Source organism: Rhinoraja longicauda, chromosome 8, assembly GCF_053455715.1.
Source record: "Rhinoraja longicauda isolate Sanriku21f chromosome 8, sRhiLon1.1, whole genome shotgun sequence".
NCBI lineage: Eukaryota > Metazoa > Chordata > Chondrichthyes > Rajiformes > Arhynchobatidae > Rhinoraja > Rhinoraja longicauda.
In genome coordinates, this window is record NC_135960.1 from 26,670,888 (window position 1) to 26,688,632 (window position 17,745).

General features: G+C 37.2%; 1 protein-coding gene across 2 annotated transcripts in view; it reads right to left on the reverse strand.

Annotated features, from left to right (window-relative positions):
• ccdc93 (CCC complex scaffolding subunit CCDC93) overlaps positions 1–17,745 on the reverse strand; it is a 42,928-nt gene that overhangs the window by 7,662 nt on the left and 17,521 nt on the right. The window contains exons 8-19 of one of the 2 annotated variants that reach the window (XM_078403455.1): positions 17,373–17,390; positions 16,312–16,348; positions 14,579–14,662; positions 13,415–13,465; positions 11,850–11,936; positions 10,768–10,884; positions 9,730–9,792; positions 7,423–7,496; positions 5,785–5,866; positions 3,030–3,104; positions 1,877–1,948; positions 465–573 (exon numbers count right to left, since the gene is read on the reverse strand). In XM_078403455.1, the coding sequence (XP_078259581.1) occupies positions 465–573; positions 1,877–1,948; positions 3,030–3,104; positions 5,785–5,866; positions 7,423–7,496; positions 9,730–9,792; positions 10,768–10,884; positions 11,850–11,936; positions 13,415–13,465; positions 14,579–14,662; positions 16,312–16,348; positions 17,373–17,390 (869 nt within the window). The remainder of the gene's footprint in view (positions 1–464; positions 574–1,876; positions 1,949–3,029; positions 3,105–5,784; positions 5,867–7,422; positions 7,497–9,729; positions 9,793–10,767; positions 10,885–11,849; positions 11,937–13,414; positions 13,466–14,578; positions 14,663–16,311; positions 16,349–17,372; positions 17,391–17,745) is intronic. The other variant, XM_078403457.1, reaches the window with a different exon arrangement.

The window sequence follows — 17,745 nt, forward strand, 5'->3', positions numbered from 1 at the left end:
AGTCTGAAGAAGGGTCTCGACCCAAAAAGTCACCCATTCCTTCTCTCCCGAGATGCTGCCTGACCCGCTGAGTTACTCCAGTATTTTGTGTCTTACATTACACTGGTGACTATAGTTTAACTACCATCCCACTGGCTTTTAAATGATTTGGGTGATTCTGAGGGGGGGGGAACTCAAATAGCCCCACAAGTATAAGATTACCCAATTCTAAAACATACCAAAAACAACTGAAAATTAAACACAAGTTGTTTTCAATTTTTATTAGCAAAATTTGGTTATTTTCCCATTTTTCCCTACTTTTAGTTATTGTATTTTATTTAAAATCTTGATGGTCATTAAATGCAGGGTAAATTACACAATTTTCCCTATTCAGATTGTATATATCCATATTTAATATTAGGCCTATAGCTGCTCTGCAGAGCACATTTTGTGAAAAAAAATAGAAGATTAGATCAAATACATACCTTGATTGTAGAGCTCAACAAATCGTCTCTGATATTGGGTCAATTCGGCCCTGCTTGGTACTTCATCAATTTTTCGTTGCAAAACAGCAATTTCTCTATTTCGTCGAGCCTGCATGCAAACGAACTATGATTTACCTTCCTTTCAAACTGTTAATTTATGAGGCTATCCCACATAGCAAAACAGCACTTATGTTTTAATGTAATTATATAATTTGAATCAGTAATTTTTAGTTCAGCATTGATAACTGACAACATTTAACCAAGGTAATCCTGGTTTAGTTTAATTTTTTAAACCGCAAGAATGCCAATGTTGATTTTTTTTTCTTCAAATATACACCCACAAACCTAAACCGTTTTTTGCAATTCAAACTTCCAGGTTTTTATCAGACAATGTGCATAAGAGCATTCAGATGCCTCAGGGCTAAGCAAAGAGCTGGTCCAGATTAAACTATTATAATATTACCCAACTGAGCAAATCATTTAAATGGTTGACACACTGAAGGATCCCACAGTAAACCGCTTCATTTTGGAAAAAATATCACAATTCTTGGTCACTGGGGGTAAAAATTAAAAAGCACAGTGGCAGAGTGGTTAAATAATTGGTTTAACATCCAGAAGCATGGATTATTTATTCAGAAAAATTAGTTTAAATCCCATCCTGAGAACAAGAATTAAACAAAACTAGCAACAGTAACTAACAAACCGCTGTACTGTTGTAAACACCCTTGTGGTTCATTGATGAAGACACAAGAAACTGCAGAATCTAGAATCTTGAACATAAAACAAAGTTGTGGATGAATCCGGGGATGAAAGTGTACTATCCTCACTCTAACTGGCCTGTATGTGACTCCAGATCCACTCTAGATCTGTGGTTCACTCACTCTGCTCAGCAATAACTACAGAGGAACATTAAATATCTGCATGGTTAGTATACCAATGTCCAATGAACAAACCGTGGAAAATAAACTTGTCTTTCTCACCCACAACTGCATGATTTTGCAATAAGGAAATAATAAACACGTGTAAAACTGGGTACTGTATTTGCCCAACTCTAGTCTTGCACTTCAAAGTGGTTCACTAAATATGAAGCAAATTTGCACGAGACAGCATTGGAGAATATACATAAGATTTATGAAAGCTGCTGAGACTAGAGAATTGTACTCGAGGGAGGGCCAGAGTGGGATTCTTTTCTTGATGTTTAAAGAACATTTCATTGCGAATGCACAAAATTATGAGAGATCTGGATAGAGTATTAAGACTAATTCTACTTTTGGCAATATTAGTAACAGACACAAATTTGAGAACATTGGTAAAGTTTGTGGATGAAAACTTCAGTGTTTTAAGATATTTGCACCAGAGAAGACTTTTCATTGACATTTGTGTTTGAGAACTAAATGTCCAAACATTCTTACCAACAAGAGACGTATTTTCTGAAGCTTTTCTCGATCTTCTTTATACTGTTGTTCTATTAATTCACCGTGTTCCTAGTGGAAGATAAAAAGTGGAACAATTTAAATAAACAGGCTTTGATAGATCATTCCCTCATACAGTATCCCCAAAACACCTTAAAATAGTCTTATTGTATTCAAACAAGTTACCTTCATAATTACATGAAGTAGATCACTAATACACCAATTAAAAAGGTATTTATACAAACTTGCACTTTTCTAGTACTTGTAGGGAAAGAAATTGAATCTGTAGCGGCCAGCTTCTCGTTTATCTCAATTAGCTCCCAAGCTGCCACTTGCATAGCGATAAGCGTAATAACTCGAACAACTAATAACAGAAATCCTCCCAGACGTTTAATAGTTAGTCTTCTTTATTTGAAGGTGCAATAAACATATTGGCATATCTCTTGTCATCGACTGGTTATTAATTGCTAGGTAAAATTCCATATCTTACCAGTCTATGCGATCGTTACGAATTGCCAGATATAACTTCGACACAGTTTGTATTAATCTTCTTGTTAATAAAACTTACAGGCGATTACATCATGGCTGATAAATCTTTTGGCGGAGCTTCTAGCTGACCCTCCGTCAGCACCTCCCAGCTCACCCACTATGCCAGCACGTACCCAACTGCCCGTACTCTGGCTCCGCCCAGCCCCTATGTAAGCATTGCATAAACTCTATAGTGTCCAAACTACAGCAGAATGCAAGGTAGTGATATCAATAAGCAATAATAACTAATAACTGCAAAATGGCTCCTACAGAATTATTTAGGATTGCTCCTGTTGAATAACCAGCAGCATGACAGTTTAAATGACAGATACAAACTGTACATTACTGTAGAAAATGACAATTCTTTTTAATTGGAGGACAAATGTGACAAAGACCATAATTAAAGAAAGGACTGATAAAGTAGCAATACCCTTAAGATTATGGGCCATGTTGATTTCAGTACTTATGTGCCAATAATAAATGGAAAATCCAAACTGGGCATCTACATTTTCTCAGGGTATTGCTACTTTATCAGTCCTTTCTCATGTTCATCATTACATATCAACTTTGATATTAGAATAATTTTCTATTGATATATTAGCATATTTATGATAGTACAATGTACCTTTACTTCAGCTTCCTCATTCCCAGCTACACTCTTGAGGTTTTCAATATTCTGTTGCAGTCGGGCCATCTCCTCCTGCAATAAGTAACTCAAAATATAATGTAAACTGTCTCAAATTAAGCTGCAAATTAAGCTTTACTAAGTGTCTATTACAATATAACTGCTAGTATTCCTTATCTGCACAAAATAAGGAACACTGACAAAATAAAAATAACTCTCATTCATAAATTGCAAATAACAGGCCTGTTACCTTCTTCAGTATTGCACATCACAAACCAGTTTGCAAAGTATTTACAGTAGTTTATCTAGTTCATTGATTGAGAGATAAACTTAGAGATCTTGAAAAGGAGTTCATTTCTCCTTTCTGGTACCTCGGGGCATCTATAATAGGGGGGTGTAGTCCATAAATACGAAGTTAACATACAGCAAAGCTCTTGCTAGCTATTAACTGGACTGGAATCGTTTTGCAATTGAAGCCACATTAAGTAATAAAACTACAAAATGCTGGGAAGAGAAACAGAGCTTCCCACAGATGTGTCCTGACCTGCTGAATATTTTCAGCCTTTCCTGGTTTTATTTTAAATTTCCAGCATCTGTAATTTTTTTATTTCCACAAGAAATACTGTGTTGATATTAAATATGACACTTGCGACTGGAATGGCAGACATAAGCTAATTGGTTGGTCCAACTCGAATTAAACAACCTAAAAAAAAAAACAAGCTGGATTACACTACAGCAGGCATGTGAGTAAGGTAAAAAAAAAAGAGGAAAAGAGCCGAGCGCTTGCGCGAGGTGTACAGCGGGGATCAACAAATTGGATTTTTTTTGAAAATTTACACAAAATTACCCGTTTCAAGCCTCTTTTAGTTCATTTCAAAGTAAAAACAGACATTACAAAATAATGTGAAAATATGTCACTAATAACATTTAGAAGTAAATTCACATATTAATTGGTGGCGCAGCGGTAGAGTTGCTGCCTTACAGTGAATGCAGCGCCGGAGACTCAGGTTCGATCCTGACTACGGGCGCCGTCTGTACGGAGTTTGTGCGTTCTCCCCGTGACCTGCGTGGGTTTTCTCCGAGATCTTCGGTTTCCTCCCACACTCCAAAGACGTACAGGTATGTAGGTTAATTGACTGGGTAAATGTAAAGATTGTCCCTAGTGTGTGTAGGATAGTGTTAATATGCGGGGATTGCTGGGCGGTGCGGACTCGGTGGGCCGAAAGGCCTGTTTCCGCGCTGTATATATATGATATGATATATGATAATCAGCTCAAAAAGGTGGCAATTGGCTTTTCTGCTGTGTTTTATCATTTAAACCTGTCTTAATTAATTTAGTTATATAATCTTGCACTTAAATTTATATTTACTCATTACAGTTCTACCACTGATTTTCTGGCACTCTTGGTTCCAGAGCTTTGCTGGCTTATCCAGCAAGCCAAGGGGATAGATTTGCTGGCTCCAGCCGGGCTGGAGTTCCAGAGCCCCGGCTGCAGGTTGCAAATTCAACCCACCGATCGGTCATGGAAGTCCCGATGAGGTCAGGATTGGCTGCCTTGCCCAGCCTAGATGCCACATTTTCGGGGAGACTTTCAGGGCGCGGGGGATTTCTCGCGGAACCCCTAGCGGCCGAATTAACAAATTGGCCATGGAAGTCTGGATGAGGTAGAGATCGGCTGCCTTGCCCAGCCTAGATGCCACATTTTCCGGGAGACTTCCAGGGCGCGCAGGGGGATTTCTCACGGAACTCCTAGCGACCTCTAGCGGAACCCTAGTGTTCATTACAAGTCTATACATTTATTTATTTTTCTTTCTTTTCGATCCGATTTCTCCGTTTATTTGGCAAAGTGAACAAAGCGAAATAAATGCAAAAAACGCGTAAAATGGATTTTTAAAAAGCGGAAATCCGCGGAAAATTCACATGCCTGCTACAGAAAGACGAGGATTATTTGATCTTGCTGGACAGAAAGTAGGAAGGAGTATATAATGATCTGACCTGATTAAATAATATGACTGCATGGATTCGGGAAGAGAAGGTTTATTGTTATCATTACTCAAACTTAAAAATCACACATTTAGAAAATAAGTTATACAGCGGAGGAATAAGCCATTTGGCCCATGGTATTCGGACATCAAAAGCACCTATATAACTAATCAATTTTTCCTGTATATCTCCATCAGTAACCCAAGGCTCCATCACTGCCAATTCTCCTGCCAACCAACTCTACTCGACGAAGGTTACACTGGTCAGATAACCTAAGGGTAACTCACACAGTGCAATACAAACAATGCAAATGTCACAAACAGCACCAATGATCAACATCACATCTGGGTTTCAGAAGACATAAAGCAGCACTACGAACTGACAATGTAAGAAACCTGTCACCCAAATTAATAATGATATATTGCTGAGCTAATCCTTTCATTTTCTGGAAAAAGTATACTTAAATTACTATGTATACTAAGTTTAATAAAAATACGTTTCTGCTTTAGACAGCAAGTACCACAAGAACAAGCTACTTAAACGTTAGAGTAATTGGGGTCAAATAATTGAGGATAAAGCACTCAATCAAGTATTACTTTGACAAAGCAGTCAAAGACCTGCAGAATGGGGGGCAAAGGGGAAGGTGTGGTGATGATACAAAATAAATGGGAATTCTGCTTTTTTAAGGATAGGAATAGTAAGAATTATGCAATTTAGGCATGTCATTTTTGGGTCTTATCATTCTCTAATCATACTGAAGTATATTCTTACCCTGCAATGATTCCTAAACTGTTGTTCTTGATCCTTTAGACCTTCATTCATTGTCACCAATTCTCTCAGCTTCTCTAGGATGCTATGAGATACAGGTGTTTGTATTAGAATCGGTACAAAAAAGAAAACTTGCAATAAGTACAGAGGCAGGAAATGTTGAAATAGGTCCTCTCGTTTACTATGAAAATGATGGATCCTACGAACACAACAAGTTGCTATATAACCTACTGGAGTGGAAACTATTTTAACATATTTATATAAAGCTGCGTTAAAAAGAACTAAAGCAGAGATAACTAAAGGAAAGTATGCACAATATTAGAATTGATTAATAATTTGAAATTTTATTTTGATCTTATTCTTATGATAATTTATTTAAGACAATGAAACACAAATACAAGTTGCTCCAAAAAAGGCAGATCACCGGGCAGTGATAATTTTGGAATATGTATTTGTATTTATCATTAGCTTCAATGCAATTTTAATATATTAGATCAAATAGGGCACAGTCAGGTATACTGCGCAGTAATGGATTTGGTAGTCTTGAGTATTCTGTTTCTAAACAAAAAACGATTCATTAGGATGGTCCCTTTAATAAGAAAGCACAAGTAGACTTGGAAAATTGATTTCTTATAGAATACATATTGTGGAACAATATTGCAGACTTTAAATTGTGAAAGGATGAAACAAATTAGACATTTCTCAGAGGGGGTTGCAATTGTTTTGAAGGGAAAGACAAAATCAAGGTCCTTTCAACTTAATCTGTTAAATTTAGGATAGAAATGAAAACATTATAATCAAAAACTCATGTATGCAAAATATTGGGATAGAGCATTTAAAATTTTTTTAATCTGTTTTTTTAAAATACCAATCTATAGGATCAAGGCTAATATTTATGAGAAGTAAAAACTGCAATAAATGTGGCACCCAATACAAGATCTTACAAAAGGTAATCTTCCTGAAATGTTAAGCCCTTTTTTTTTTGTTGACTAACATTTATATTATCTCACTTCAAAATATTTTAGTATTATTGAACACTGTGACAGACAAAGCTGACTACCAGCCTTTGTTACACTTTCCCATGAATATAGAACAAAATGTGAGGAACATTTTCCTTTGAAGATTAAATGATTTGGTCTGAATGAACAAGTGGAGTGAATGCAAACTGCCATCAGCATTTCAAACTGTTATTGTAATCCAGTTCTTAAACTTTATGTTTAAAGTGAACTTCTCACCAAATTGATTATTTCTCAGGTTTGAGCTTGATTCCATAATCTGATGCCTGTATGAACTACAATGCTGAATAGATCTGGAAGGTTTGTTTAATGTTTTGATTTTCTAAACCTCTCATTGTATTTCCATTTATTTACAGAAGACACATGACTCCATGGCTTTTTTATCTCTTTCAACCACAGTTATTTCTTCTCTTAATTTTAGTTTGACACTTTATTCCTTTATTCCAATTTTATCAACCAAATTAATTATCCCAAAGGATAAACCATTTTCAATTTATTAAAGAACTAATATATCTGTTGATACTTTAAGGGTCTCAAATGCTTCCTTTCCAGTAAACAACATTCTAGTTGTTTATTTGCAAAATCCAGAAGACTAAATTATATATTAAGTCCAAATCCTATTTACCTGGAATCAGCTTTGGATTCCACAGCTTCGAGGTTCGCTAGTTCTTTATCCAGTTTCTTCCCATAATTCATAACCTGAAAATACAAAATCAAGCCAGATAGTAAGAACAAAATACTCTGAAAGTTGGAAGTATAGAAAGTCAACATTTCTATGCCCATCTTGCCGAAGATAATAGAATCACTATGCTCTCAGCATGAAAGTAAACTACAAACTGGAGGCCATCTAATTAGTGTGTCGAAAAATAGATTTGATGGGGATATTAAAAGGTGACATTGTAAGCAAAAGCTAAATACTGCAGAGAACAATCAGCAACTAGGCTTGCTCTGACATTCAGTGAGATCAAAGGTAATCATCTACCTCACCACCATTTTCCTGCCCTATCTCCATATCCCAATTCTTCTATCATCAGGAAACCTATTGCTCTCATTTGAATGCAATCAGTGACAGACTTCTCAGTCCTCTTAGGTAGAGATTCACCTCCCTTTTTAGTAAAGATTGTTCTCATTTTTCCTGAAAAGCTTGGCTCCTTTCGAAACTGTGAGCCTTTCAGGGGAAAACAGTCAGAGACACTCAGTGTTGAAACATGCCTGCGCCCCATCATATTCACACCAACCAGTGTGCACTCTTGCACCAACCCCATCTTTGGCTCTTGGCTTATTTCTTTCTGGGCCTAAGCCTAAACACATGTTAAATGCTGCCAGTGAACCTGCTTCAACCACTCTCTAGATCATTGCAGTGCAGGTACTCGCCACTCTTTGGGAGAAAAAGGATCCCCTCATTTTCCCTCTGAATCTCAACTCTTGTTGTAAAACTATGTCCTCTTGCTTTGTTTACTAGTCGAGCCCATCTATGCTTCTCCTATATACCCCTTTATATATTTCAGTTGTATCCCCTCTTAATCACCATTTCAGGGGCAACACACCTAGCTTCCCAGTCGCTCTTCATAACTGAAACATTCCATCCCAGGCAACATCCTGGTGGATCTCTTCTGCACTCACTCTAGCAATATCACATCTTCCTATAGTGATGATATGTCAAACATGGGCAAAAGGGACTAGCGTAGATGGATACTTGACCAGCATGAACGAGTTGCGCCAAAGGGCCTGTTGCAGCGCACTGTATGACTATGTGTTAGAAAGAACTGCAAATGCTGGTTTAAATCGAAGGTAGACACAAAATGCTAGAGTAACTCAGCGGGACAGGCAGCATCTCTGCATTCCTTCTCTCCAGAGATGCTGCCTTTCCCGCTGAGTTACTCCAGCATTTTGTGTCAACCTGTATGACTATGACTCTGGTTTGGTGCCCAAAACTACAAGCAATGCTGTAGTTGAGGTATAACCAATGTTTTATAAAGTTGGAGCAAAATTCCTCTGCTTTTGTATCCAGTCTCACAACTATATGCCATATGCATGTAATCTCCTGTGCTGCCACCTTCAAGGATCACTGGACGCACTTCAAGGTCCCTTTGTTCATCAATGTTCCCAAGACCCTGCAGCACATTTCACCAGCACACCAATATCATTCTCTAACCACAAATGCTCTCCACAACATCCACAACTACGGCAGTCTTCATGATTTCTGTGAACTTACTAAACATCTTCCCCATATTAATCCTGTTGACTAGCTTCAGCCCATCTGAAATTATTATCACCTTATATTTAAATGTCCATTTTAAGGATTGGTTGTCACTAACAAGACCAGCATTTATTGCTCATCCCTGGTAGTCCTTGATAATGTAAAGGCAAACTGCATTCTTGACTATCACAAGTAGATGCCAATGTTGGAACAGTACTGGAATAACTTGGCTGGAGATGCAATTAGTTCTGCAGCACTAATCTTCAATAGTGTAGACGGGATGCTAGGTAGTCCTGTAGTCTGCTGTACCCAGTGCTCTCAGTCTTTCTTTGATATCACATGGAGTGAATTGATTGGCTGGAGATGGGGCGACCAGAAATGCAAACAACACTCCAAATGTGGCCTAAGCAAAGTTTTATAAAGCTGCAACATGACTCTCTGACACTTATATTCAGTGCCCCAACTGATAAAAGTAAGCAGGCCATTTACTTTCTTTAGCACTTGATTGACTTGTGATGCTACCTATAGGGAGCTATGGAATTGGATTTCAAAATCCTTCTGTACATCAATGCTGTTAAAGGTCCTTTTCTTTTACATTCAACAGTGCATCATCTCACATTTGCTCCGAATAAACTATATCTGTTACTTACACACACACATTGTCTTCTATGTGCAAGTTATTTAGCAAATTTCCAGATACTTAGCTTCCATACATACAAAATAAAAACATACCTCCACCAGTTTCTTTTTCTCTTCCTCACATGTAGCCTGGATCTCATTGTATTTGACTTGCAGCTAATAAAAAAGTAGATAAAGGGTATATCATTATAAGTGATCCAACTTTAGATAGTTCCTCTGTCCCTCTCTTCCCCTCCCCCTTCCCAGTTCTCCCCCTATCTTCCTGTCTCCACCTATATCCTTCCTTTGTCCCGCCCCCCTGACATCAGTCTGAAGGGTCTCGACCCGAAACGTCACCCATTCCTTCTCTCCTGAGATGCTGCCTGGCCTGCTGAGTTACTCCAGCATTTTGTGAATAAATACCTTCATTATAAGTGACCTCTATTTAGTTGTATCTTTAGAGTATTCATGAGTATTCTCAAAGAGTTCATAGTTCTATTTTAACATCAGTTGAAATCCAACTTGTTGTACAAGGTTGTATCATGGCCTGGTTCGGCAACTTGAACGCACAGGAGTAAAGACGACTGCAAAAAGTGGTGAACACTGTCTAGTCCATCACGGCTACAGACTTCCCCACCCTGATGGAAAAACCATTCCTGAACCTTGATATTACAGCTATCAGGCTCCTATATCTTCTTCCTGATGGCAGGAGTTTTACAGTTGTGCAAGACATTGGTGAGGCTGTATTTGGAGAAATGTGTTCTATTTTGGTCACCCTGTTATAAGAAGGATGTTATTAAGTTGGAAAGAGTGCAGAGTAGATTTGCAAGGATGTTGCCAGGACTCAAGGCCTAAGCTTTGGGGAAAGTTTGAGAAGGCTAGGACTTTAAATACCTTGGAGTGCAGAAAACTGAGGCGTGATCTTACTGTACGAGGGGGATAGATATAGTGAATGCAGTGTCTTTTATCCAGTTTAGGCGAGTCAGTTGTAAATCAAAACATCCTAGAAACTACACAAAGGAGAATATGTTTCAGCATCCCCAATTTTTTTGTTTTTGAGTAATTCCCACTTTAGTTTTGATGAAAATACAGAGCTTATTATGAAGAGGGAAAAATCTCTCTCCAAACTATGGAAAAGTTTCATTTATTTACCTCTTCCAACTGCTTTGATTTTTGCACGATTTGTTTATTGAGAGACGCAATTTGTCTTCGATACTGTTGAGCAGCTCCAAGCCGCTCAGGACGATCTTCAGCTGAAAGCTCTGATTGCTGCAAGTGTAAAATGTACTTTTAAAAACAGCAGATCTCTTCATTGTATAACAAGTACAACAAGGTGGGTATAGCAGGCAGGGGGGAAAAGAGCAGGCAGTGTAAAAAAAGATCTTATTTTTTGTGATCAAATCGTTGCAGTGAAACTTGAAATTAAAACATTGATCAAGGGGTACATACATGTTTACAGCTAAGCCAAGATTGCCACTATGTCTTGAGTCGTAGGTCTAAGCGCCAGGTAAAATGTATAATGGGCTCGGGAAGTTAAAAGCTTCCACCTTTGCTGACTGTGCAGCTGTGATGTCAGTCAGAAAATAGAAACAAAATTAATTGCAGGAGATTTGGTACTAACTTCCAATATATTTGTTCACTAGATTGATACCTGGTGTAGCTGCATTGATATTTGACGAGAGAATGGGCCTGTTCATCTTATATTTACTATACGTAGTAGTAACGAAGAATGAGGAGTCTCGTAGAAACATGGAAAATACTAACAGAAGAGATGTTAGAAGGATGTTCTGAGGAGCCCATGACCAAGGGATAAGGAATAAGCCAGTGGGATGAAGAATTTAGATTAAAAAAGTTAGGGATTGTCCTTAGGGCTAGAGAGAATCAAGGAAAATGGAGAGAAAGTTGAAACGGGGTACTGATTTAGATGATCAGCCAGAAATGGCATGGCAGGTTTAAAGGGTTAAACAAATCATAATTTAAAGGGAAAACTTTCTCCATCCCTTTCTTCCCCGTAGCTCTATAATCCCAACTGACAATGAGAAGCTAACCACGAAGGACTCAAACTACAACTTTTCAATAAAAAAATTAATGAACTTGTCACTCATCAATTTTGTAATTTATAGTACAACGTCCTGTGCAGGTTGGCCAAACTAGAATTATAACCCCATTTGATGATCAAAGTATTAACTTTGAAGTACACTGGAATGTCAGGCATATGCAATAAAACTTCTTACCTTCTCAGCATATTCTGATGCAATCTGTTTAATTTCTTCAGACTGTAGTCCTACTATATGACCCACTGAACTTGCTGTCAATTTTCCCTGATCAAAAATATGAAGCAAACATTAAGCAAAGGTTCAAAGTTTAGAATGATGATATCACTTTCCTCACATTTAACTGTGCAACGTCAGTTGATGCTTTCGGATAACGACAAATTTAAAATTGCATAAATGATTACACATGCTGGCTTTAAACATGCAGGTCTTACTTTCAGTAACATTATATGCAGTGCTCTCCATAATGTTTGGGACAAAGACCCATCATTTATTTATTTGCCTCTGTACTCCACAATTTGAGATTTGTAATAGAAAAAACCCACATGCGGTTAAAGTGCACATTGTCAGATTTTATTAAAGGCCATTTTTATACATTTTGGTTTCACCATGTAGAAATTACAGCTGTGTGCTCGCTGACTAACAGGAAGGAACTTCTATCCTATTTGAAAGTGTAAATAGGGTGACAGCAAAAGTGTTAAATTTGTCAGGAGAGGGATCTACCAGAACTGTAAACAGCCCAATTATAAAAACAGGACAAGCATGAAAAGCACAAGATTTTGTGGGGATATTGATTAAGCAAAGAGGGTTTATAGATAAAAACTCTAGAAAAATGTTAGCCATAAAAAGGTACAATCCTACTAAAAATGAGCTAAAGTATCTTCAAGTAATTTACTGTCTGTAATAAAATTTGGAAACTGGAGGTAATCATATGTGGCTAGGAATCAAAGCAAAAATCATGAAGACACGAGGACAGAAAAAAAACAGACTAGTAATTAAACATGAACAAAATAGAAAAATGGACAAAATAGAAAAAAGCAAGGAGGCATAGTAGTATTTAAAAAGGGTCAAACAGGAAAATGAGTTTGCCATCAATTTGAGAATCTCAATTTTTTTAGTGGGTCTAAAAGATAGTTTAATTGATAAAAGTTGAATTGTACAAAAATTTATAACATTAAATTCCAATTAATTATATTTACACATTCCTCATTGGTTTCACAATCACAGGGAACAAGATGCAAGACAGCACAGAAGACATGAAAAGTAGGGAGATAATTTAATGCCAAGTGATTCTGAACACGCACAACATTGGAGGACTCTGGATGAAAATATAACAGGGGAAGTGGTTTTAAATCTGAGTTATTATGATAATGCAAGTCAAATTTAAATAAAGCACCCACTACACTAGCATTGGAGACAAAAAATGAAAAGGATATAGCTTTTTAGCTGGCATTAGAAAAACAACAGATAATCACCATATTTTGTTAAATTTGTCTCAAGTTTCAATCACTTGGCAACAAATTGGGACAAACATTGAAAATTTAAATGATGGATTGCCCAGTCTTTAAAAGGGTTACCAGTTGCTTACTATTTGCTTTTCATCACAAAAACTCTATAAGTGAAAACAAGCAATCTTAAATGGTCTTCTGCTTACAACCTGCTCACAAAAATCAGTGTACTTAATTGTATCTATATCTTGCAACCAGAATCATGAATGCTTAACCTAGAGCATTTGTAATCTGTACCTCTTCTGTTGCCATTGCTGCCATTCCAGTCATCAATGTCTTAATGCGAAGCTAATTAGAAAAATGGAAATTTTAATATGGTTAAAGATGAAACGCTTCAGAATAAGCAATAATTTTCTACATCAGGAAGTTCAAAATGTTTATGAATGATCTCAATATTCTAAACGTTACACTTGAATACATAGAAACATAGAAAATAGGTGCAGGAGGAGGCCATTCGGCCCTTCGAGCCAGCACCGCCATTCATTGTGACCAATGCAGGAGAGGTTTGGGCCCAATGGGTCTACTTGGTCTGGTATCTATATAATTTCCACACATATCATTATTTCTTTGCTCTCCAAAAGAACTGCATCTATAGCACAAATTAAAAGCAAGCCCCACATCTAAAAAAATAATTATTTATTTGTTAGCTGCAGTGGCAATGTACAAAGAATTGTGAACATGCAACCAAATAACATTGACTTGGGTAGCTGCAGTGCTGTTGCAGACCTAGATTGAATTTGCATTTGTAGTAGTTTGCAGAACAACTTGCTGCAGTAGAATGTTAATATCCATCAGGAGATACAATGCGAGTGTTTAAATCAAAGTTCAATTTCTTCCATAATATTATATTTCAAAAATTTAATTATTCTAAGATTCATTCAGGAATGTTCTTGTCATCTTGAGAACATTATGGTTTTAAGCAGCTAGCCATTTTTTTTCTGCAGACAATCATTTTGGTCAAAAACAGATGAAAGATTTCAGTTATAATTAATAGTTCTAAAAGAAATTGTATTTTGACACGACCTACTCATTACAAGCTGTCAATTTACATTGACTGTGGGCAATTTAATTTGCTTATGTCAATATCCTTCTCAAAGGCTAGTCAACGAATTCCAGTATGTACCTCAGGTCCTGACGTACCATATTTTAATTGCAAGGTTTAGAAAGGAAACCATTTCATCCAAATACTATTCTCTCATAATATTGGATTTTTAAAGAAATATTCCTAAACTGCTCCCTATTTAAAAAATCTTTTAGGATTAGTAACCTGAAATATATGTAAATTGGAAAGCCATGTCCCATCTTTGAACTGGCATCCCACAAGAGCTATATAATATACAAACAGAAAAAGGAAGTTATTTCAGAATTTCTCATTATAAAATTGAATGGGTTGTTATCTACCTCTTCAGCGGCCTCTAAATCATCTTCAGCGAGTTTAGTAATTTCAGCTGCCAGCCCTGTTGACAAGATACCTTTGTCTTCAGTCTGTAATCCCATGTTGAAAAATAAAAAAATATTATGCAGATTACCACAAATTTCCTCAAAATAACTGAAGCACTAGAATGCCATCCAGGCTTTGGGGTGTTAGCACACTTTTATATGTGACATGTTTGAACAAATGTGAACATTTAATATAAAGAGGAAATAGTGAATAATAAGAAACAACATCTTCAAAACTGTTTTATAAAGATATATCACAAAGTAACATCACAATTAATTATTGTACCCAATATTCTATGGCAATGAGCATAAATTAACACAGATTTTCAAGAACCTCTGCTTGTAAAACTTAATAATTTCAGGTTTAGGTTAATTATTGTTACATGTACAGTTTGCAAGCTATTCAAACAGATCAGATACACCATACATAGATACAATTAGTTCAAACTAAAGTACAATAAATAGAGCAATGGGGAAGATACGGAGTGCAGAATATAATTCTCAGCATTGTAGCACACGAGTTCCTTAGACTAAGACCAATGTCCTCAATGGGGCAGAGGTGAATCGAACAGTACCCTAGTTTACGGAAGGATCGTTCAGAAGTTTGATAACAAAGGGGAAGAAGCTATTTAAGAGTCTGGCGGTGTGCGCTGTCAAGCTTCTCTACCTTCTCCTGGACAGAAGCAGAGAGAAAGAGGAATGACCGGGGTGGGACAAGTCTGCTGCATTTCCGTGCCAGCAAAATGTAGATTGAGTCAATGTTAGGAAGTCTGGTCAGTGTAATGGATTGGACTAAATCTCCAACTTCCTGCAATTTCTCTGCAATTTCTTGCAGTCTTGGGAAGAACAGTTCCCAAACCAAGCTGTAATGCAACCGGACATTATCCTTTCTATAGTGCATCTGTAGAAATACATAAGTCACTGGAGACATGCCAAATTTCCTCAGTCTCCTCAGGAATAGAGGCGTTGGTGTGCGTTCTTGGCTTTCACAACAATGTGGTTGGTCCACGACAGATTATTGGTAATATTAAAGCCAAGGAACCTGAAATTCTCCACCATTTCCACATCCGCATCATTGATACGGATTGGGGCATGTACTCCACCATGCATCCTGACATCAATAACTTGCTCATTCATCTTGTTGACATTGAGGGAGATGTTATTGTCCTGGCACCATGTCACTAAGTTCTCCTTCCTTGCTCTGCAGTGTCATTGTTTGCTATTCAGCCCACCATAGTGGTGTCATCTGCAAACTTGTAGATGGAATTAGAGTTGATTTTGGCTAGACAATCGTGAATATATTCATTTATCTCAGACTCAAAACCTTAACCAATAAATCCAAATTAGCAGTTTATACAGAGCAATGCTATACTGAGCAAGCAAATGAAAAATGTCACATAGAACAAAGATAAAATAAGAGTTAAAAACAAGGTGGCAGAGTAACTCAGCAGGTCAAGCTGGTGGAGGTAAATGGGTAGATGACGTTTTGGGGCTGGATCCTTCGACCTTATCCACCTGAAGAAGGATCCTGACCCAAAATGGTTTATGTCCATTGCCTTCCACAGAAGATGCTACCTGGCCTGCTATGTTATTCCACTACTTTGTATGTTGCTCAAGATTCCAGAATCTGCAGTCTCTTGTCTTCAAAGATGAAATAAAACCTGGAGTAAATTAGATTTATACTAAATTCTTACCATTTCAGTTTTAGATTGCTTGCTGAAACCGTACTTCCTGCAGAAAGAGAAAGGTTCGGGGATAGTGGAGAAAACAATTAATACTTAAGCATACACATGTTTATCATCTGATCAAAAGCATGCAACAATAATTGTAACGTAGAAAGAATGTAACACCTCGTCAAAATTAACATCATATTCAAGTGTCAATTTAGCTGTCACCACATTCTGCATCTAACCACTCCTTATTTGAAACAACCCGTTAGTCAAATTGATGCCGTAATAAGCAGAATACAGTTCTCAGACTCAGTAGAGATAAGTAACAGCTTATTGTGACAATACTATGAATTGTTGAGCTGGGTGGAGGGGTAGCAGGTGACAACATTTGCAAGAACCCCAGTGGGCTGTGCTACAGTGTGGACATCGGGTAATGAACTGATCCAATGAAGGAGAACTGATGCAAACTACACAAGATATCTAGCTCAATTGTACAGGGTTCTCATGTGACTGTCTATATGTGGCCATTCCACTTGGCTAGAGATTCTAGAACATGGTCACAGAAGACTGTTTAACGGATAGATTGAGCAAAATTGAATGAATTTTGGAACAGTTTGCTCAGGGAACTGTGGATGCTCAATCATTGAGTGTATTCAGACAAAGATCTTTTGAGAGTAAGGGAAACTGGGATAAATTAAAATTGAATCAGGTAGAAAGTCAGTCATATTGGAGCAGATTTGAGGGGTTGAATAACCTACAGTTATTTCACAACTCCATGAGCTTTATATTGCTGCATTTGCACCCTTAGTAACCACATTCTGAGTCATCTAGGGTCAAATTACAACATTTCAGTTCCTTAAATTCTACTATGCATATAAAATAAAAACAATTCCCAGTGTTTACTCTTCTAGCTCGTAACTGAATATGCTCCTGGTACCTATTGTGAATTTTATTTGCAACTATCTTAAATTACCAATAATTAAGAAACCAATACTAAATTTGAAAACTAGCAGAGGTTTAAAAGTGCATCAGCTTTTTAAATATGATAGATTGCTTTGAAATGAAAATTAATACTAAATACTTACATGAGGGAATCAGGGAAGCTAATGAAAATGAAGAATGTCAGAAAACAACACAAAGGAGTGAGAAAATAAAGTTTTAACATAAAACAGGAAGAATAAATTGTAAGTAATTGAAAGATTTGGTAGCCATTAAGATCAGTAATATAGAAATAAAAAGAGAAAGGCAGTGGCAAGGAAGGAAAATAACCAAATAGCTGCTGTTAATAATAAGTTACTATAAAAACCTTGCAAAGAAACACCTGATGTTAATAATTTTTTAATTACACTAGACGACCCGTGGACCTGTTGGGTCCAATCCTCTCCTGCGGGTCCGGCAATCCTTCCCCAACTGATGACCCGTGGACCTGTTGCTGGCTGGGGAGTCACCCCGGGGCCA